Source organism: Micrasema longulum, unplaced genomic scaffold (genome assembly GCF_059751315.1).
Source record: "Micrasema longulum isolate JH-2025_06_02 unplaced genomic scaffold, ASM5975131v1 h1tg000331l, whole genome shotgun sequence".
Classification (NCBI taxonomy): domain Eukaryota; kingdom Metazoa; phylum Arthropoda; class Insecta; order Trichoptera; family Brachycentridae; genus Micrasema; species Micrasema longulum.
Window position 1 is genome coordinate 981,569 of NW_028277535.1, and position 6,280 is coordinate 987,848.

The 6,280-nt window shown below is 33.9% G+C and overlaps 1 protein-coding gene across 1 annotated transcript; it reads left to right on the plus strand.

The window, feature by feature from the left end:
- The first annotated feature begins 246 nt into the window (after positions 1 to 246).
- Positions 247 to 5,489, plus strand: LOC148282418 (uncharacterized). Its single transcript, XM_088225093.1, has 2 exons — positions 247 to 1,608; positions 5,382 to 5,489. The coding sequence occupies exons 1-2, from the start codon at positions 247 to 249 to the stop codon at positions 5,487 to 5,489; spliced, it is 1,470 nt and encodes a 489-aa protein (XP_088081219.1).
- The last annotated feature ends 791 nt before the right edge of the window (positions 5,490 to 6,280 follow it).

Below are 6,280 nucleotides of genomic sequence, written 5' to 3' on the forward strand. Positions count from 1 at the left end.
AGTTTACTTTTGCGTGAAATCAACTAATTCAGGGGAATGTATTTTATCAGTGTTATGTATTATAGCAACACTGAGTAGGTACTTGTCTGGATAAATATGATCTGTGCATAAGTGTAAAGTCAAAGTGTTTTTACAACAATAATAAAGAGTACTTGATAATGACCCAACATGGGATAACTTAGTGTATCATTAATTATTCAAACATTACATTGGCGACGAGGAAAATGGCACTAAGATTTAGTGAATATGGCCCTAAGATTTAGTGAATATGGCCCAGGTAAAACCTGGAGCCATTATATCGACAGATTTTGTTTTGCTCTGGAAGCAAATCAAATACTAGAAGAAAATGTCAAAAAGGCCAACCTGTTAGCAAACTGTGGAGAAGAAACCTACGACCAGTTAGTAGCGTTAATATTACCTAAAAACATCAGAGAAGTTACATTTGAAGAAATTCTGCATGTATTAAACAAACACTACAATAAAGAGCCTAACGAAATCATACAATCTTACAAATTTCACAACCGGCAACAGAAAGTTGAGGAGTCAATAAATGCCTACATTATAGAGTTAAAAAAAATAAGTAAGCATTGTAATTTCATGGATTTACAAAGGACATTAAGAGATAGATTGGTTTGCGGCGTGAAGGACAAAAATTTGCAACAAGACTTATTAACGAGAGAGAAATTAACTTATGAAAGAGCAGTAGAAATCTGTCAAGCTTTTGAAAGTGCAAAAAGGGGCTTGAAGACAATACATCTTTCAACCTTGAGCAGTGAAGATAATAGCGAGCCGATGGAAATAAACAAAATAAGTGTGAATAAGAAAAATAATATGCAGATATATGAGTGTAAACATTGTGGAAAGAAACATAGAGGCGAGTGCCGTTTCAAAGAGGCAATTTGCAGGTTATGTATGAAAAGAGGACACATACAAAGAATTTGTTTTAAAAATAAATATAATAATAATAATGTAGAGGAAAACGGCGATGACATGTGTGGCGTGTATCATGCATGGGGGAGTGCAAAGGTGACTCCATATTATGTAACACTCGGTATAAACGGAGTCAAGGTGGATATGCAAGTAGATTCAGGAGCTAGCGCATCCATCATAAGTTACACATATTATCGAGAGTTGTGGCCAAAGGGAGGACCTGAATTGAGGCCCAATAATGCCAAACTCCAAACCTGGACGAAAAGTAGATTAGAGATTATGGGAAAGATGTTGGTAGAAGTCCAATATAATGGAAATAAACAGATGTTAACTCTGTTAGTAGCAAAAGGAAGTGGGCCGAGTCTACTTGGACGAGCATGGTTTGCAGACTTGGGAATCACAGTTGAAGGAATTCATGAGATACACAATATCACAACAGACAGACTGCTTCTGGAAGATATAAAAAAAATGTATAGAGATATGTTTAATGAAGGATTGGGAAAGTATAAGGGACCGAAAGTGTCAATACAATTACTAGAAGGAAAGTCTACACCCATATTCATGAAATGTAGACCCACACCACTGGCGCTAAGAGAAAAAATTAATACTGAAATAGACAAAATGACGGAAGATGGGATATTAAAACCAATAACATATTCAGAATGGGCGACGCCCATAGTACCAATTGTTAAACAAGATGGTAGTATAAGATTATGTGGGGATTATAGATGTACTATCAACAAAGCAACTAATTTAGATACATATCCTTTACCCACAATAAATGGTCAGCGCATTAGCCTGCCATGCAAGAGGTCTCGGATTCGATTCCCGACATGGTTTTTTTAAATATTTTTTTTTATATTAAGGCAATCCATCCTTAGAAGGATGATTTCTGCCAAGAGTAAAATTTATTTAAAGGAATAAAAATCAAAAAACATTTTTTTTAAAAAACTAAAAATTTATCATATTTTTTGAGAGGAAGCTTCCTATATGGTGGATAATTTCAGGATCAAGGATGGAGAGGAGTGATGCTATGTTAATAGGGTAAGGATATTTTTTTAAGGAGGAGTACATATTATGTTTGTCCCTTATTGGACAGCCAAAGAATATATGGTCTGGAGTCTCATGGTCCAAACCACATTCACACCATGGACTTCCTACAATATTAATTTCGAAAAGGTGGCTATTAGTGCAATAGTGGCCGATTCGTAGTCTACTAATGTTTGAGATTAATCTCTTAGACAATTTTTTTGTGTGGAACCAAGGAGAGCTTGGTATGCTCTCTTGGATATCTTTATAGAGAGTTCCCTTACATTTGGAGGTAAACTCCCACTGGGTCTTCCATTGTCGTTTTGCCTCGTTCTGAATTCGAGGGGACACCCGACATGGTTGATATGAAATATTTATTTAAAAGGGTGTTTTCACACTAAAATATTTCATAGTCCCTGGACTGGTACCTGAAGCGTAAGACTGATTATCTCACCTTCATAAAACAAAAAATGATCAATATATGCTGCGATCGGTGTACCAATGCAGTGCCCTATGCACCATTAGGTACGGAAAGGGAACGATGATGATTTATTTCAATACATATTTTATATTAAACGTAGGAAATTAAATTATTTAACCAAATTTGCCATTTGGGCATGGTCCTGAATATCTACAAACAAATAATGCCGTTAGTTATTTTATCAGCATTGGGTGCTGATTTTTTTTTTTTCTTATTTTCTATAGAAATTGATATTGTTTTTGATATAAAAACTTTATTTTTATTCACATCTAGTACTTACCTAAACAATATTATATCATATCTTAAAGTGCTGACAGCAATATACTTTACCCTATACCGAGAATGCATTAAGTCATTAAAGCAAGTTCCGAGATAATCGCATTTAAAGCTTTTTTATTCTTTCAACGCATTATTTCTCCCACAATTTTCTTTCCTTTTTTTAAAAATCTTTGAAAGAGTAATCTTTATTCTAGGCTTAGCATAAACTTTGAAATCAACATCTTGCTCCTATATTAAAAAATATTTTAAATAAATAAAGACTGTTGACTTAATGCATTCTGTCGTAGTCTCGATATGTTGCTTTAATTTTTTTTATTTTACAGAAATAAACACTCGACAATGATATAATAACATAAAAAAGATACTGTCATCATTAAATAGCAAGTGGGATAGTATCGCAGCCAGAAATAATAAGTCTTAATTTATTTTTAAATAAATTAAGGTGCATGTAAAATATATCAATAGATGAAAAAAAGCATTATAGTTAGAGCAAAAACGATAGAGGAAAGAGTGTTGTGCATAGTTAGTGCTACAGACTGGCACATGGAATAAATACTTATAACTTGTCACGTGAAAGGGGACATTAAGATTAATTTTGGAGAGCAGGTTAAAAGAGTCTACTTTATTACTTAATAATTTATGTAAATAGCATAATTCAGATATAGTGTGTCTATTTTCAAGGGTAAACAATCTTTTAACATACCTCTTAAAATACAATATATTCAAATATAAACACCGGTATAATAAACAATATATTTACATAATATATCTACTTAAGTATGTTTTAATATTATATAACAACCAATACTAATTTTTGTAATACTCGTACTCGTAATATATTTTCAAAAATAAAATATTTTGTAAATTTGGTTGTTTTTATTATTCATAATCATGTTAATTACCTATGGTATCAACAATATTTTGAGCTTGTCCAAATTTTTGTAGACAAGGACTGGATTCAACTCCCTGGGGAGCTGTTTATATTAACATATTACAACAGAGATGAGGAACATTTAAGAGAAGGTAATATAGAAGTCCAGGCATCTACAGGGCTTATGACCTGTCAATGGCTGGTTTAAGTGGCCACTTTACACACTGTAACATTCACCATTCTGCCTATATTTGAACATCTATATTCCTCCAATTCTTTCATCTGTTGATGTTTGTGAAGTTAAAGAGCTGAAAACTTTATTTATGCGGGTGAGATTCATCTAATTGAATTATTTCACCTCTTAAATGTTCCTCATCTCTGTTGTAATATGTTAATATAAACAGCTCCCCGGGGAGTTGAATCCAGTCCTTGTCTACAAAAATTTGGACAAGCTCAAAATATTGTTGATAAAGTACCTATGGTATGTTTATACAAATAAATATAAATAGGTAGGTTTTGTTTGTCTTATAACTTTTAAAGTTACCTCCAAAAGTTTAGCAAGTGCACGCTAGCCAAACACCAGCATCCGCACGCTTGCAAATGCTGAAGTTAATCCTGAGCGTTTATTGGTTTAAGCCTACAGTATTTATATTTATGTATTTTAGATGTTTGTAGCACTAACTTTGTAGTTCATTGGTATATTTTAAAGGTATAAATAAAATTACTTTGTTTAAAATATATATTTATGGCTTCCCTTGATCTGTGTACAAATTACCGACGCTTTCCTAACGATGGCGAGCACTGTCAACCATCCCCGAGACAAGAGAAACGACCGATCCCAAAGGTGGCTTCCCAGTCTTCCCACGCTTTCCAAATGCAAGCTTGAGATTTCTTCTACATACAAGTTGTTTTTTTTTTCATCATTAGAATGCCGACGTATTAATAGGTCGATGATTTTAACAAAACATTTTCTTTGGGAAAGCAGTTTTATATAAAGTTTTTAACTGAGAATACTATTTAACAAAATTATTATTCAAACCAAAAGAAAAAATCACACTGGTTAGGCAGATAAGGAAAGAGGATAGATTGCCACACCACTGTCTTTTCATGTGCCTGAACATTGCACGTAATGTAAAACCGGCCAACAGAGGGCGCTGTCAAAAATTTGTAAAACAGAACTCGTAACAGATTACTTTCTTTTTCACGCCGACAGCCTCCAAATAAATACGTGCCGTTTTTACGTGCCGATAAAAACGGAACGTATTTATTATTAAAGCTCCTGACATAGAATTTATAATTCTATGGCTCCTGATAATAAATTATTCTTACCATTGTAAACTCAATGAAAAATTATTTTTTTTATTAGTAAGTTTTGAAGAAAATACCCATCCTTGTTTTCAAATTTAATTGAATTTGAGAGGAAAAAATACATCAGAATTTTTTTCTGAAACGTTTGTCAAACGCATATTTCAGCAATGAGTTTAGAGTCCCTTGAATTTATTTGATACTAGCGGACCCGACGGACGCTGTCCTGCCCGAACGTTGGCTTGCCTGCTACCTGCTATTTATAATAAAGCCTTGTTTACACGAGGACAATACAACATTGTTTTGTCCCAAGACTCGACCATTGTCCACGTGTAAACAGTAATTTGTAGAACAAGACTTTGTTTCTGGACATCGCCTCCGCGATAGACGGGCAGGCCGGGAGCAAATTATCCTCCGCGGAACAATGATTACCCCCACCCCGCACGCAGGACTCGACCATTGTCCACGTGTAAACTGCAATTGTAGGACAAAATCATGTCTCGGGACACCGCCACCGGGATAGACAGACAAGCTATTTCGGCGGAACAGTTATTACCCCTACCACCGCGCGCGGCCGCCAGCGGGAGTTTTTGAGAAAAAGATTAGAAATCTGTGGAATTTCGAGCAACGGAATAATACATTTTCGTTTATCAACGAGGACATTAGTAGGAATTTTACACACAAAAAACTTAATATCTAGCAGTAGGTACTTACAATTCATATAAAATAGGTTAAGGTTTAGTAAATAAGCATAATATGTGAAAACAAGTCATACATTTTGTTGTTTTAACCTAAAATTAGTGATATGCTTTTATTTTGAATTTTCATTCACGTCGTTTTGTTAATTAATAATGAATAAACTTTATTTATTTTGTATTATTACTATTATACTTACTTAAATCAATGCAAATTTATAAAATGTCAGTTTTTGTAAGTATTCGAAAGATGATCCTAGCAATATTTTTTTGTTTACTCTTCTACTTAAATTCATAATTCTTCATTTTGTTTTCCTTTAATACCGTGTATACCTTTGTCGTCTTATTATATTATGTATACGTGCTATTGAATAAGAATGTATTTTTTTGCTGCCCCGAGTTCCGAAAGTCCTGAATACTAAGTCACTGGGATACATAAACAGCAAGATAAATAAAAAATCTTAATACCTGCATACCTCAAATTTTATGTATCACGAGATTTTATGCTACTACTACTACTACTACCATCATCACGCCATTTCCTCGTAGGGGTAGGCACAGATAATAGACTGCCACACACGTCTATCCTGGTAAAAATTCCTAGCTTCTTCCACATTCATACATCTTGTCATACATGCCTTTCAGTTCTGCTTGATTTTGACATGACCAGACTTAAGATTTTGGCGTATC

Bases quoted from the DNA above. Each gene is read 5' to 3' on its own strand.
- LOC148282418 (XM_088225093.1), top strand. From the start codon at position 247: ATGGCCCTAAGATTTAGTGAATATGGCCCAGGTAAAACCTGGAGCCAT. The intron at 1,609-5,381 runs GTACCAATTGTT...CTGCAATTGTAG, and splicing joins CAGAATGGGCGACGCCCATA to GACAAAATCATGTCTCGGGA.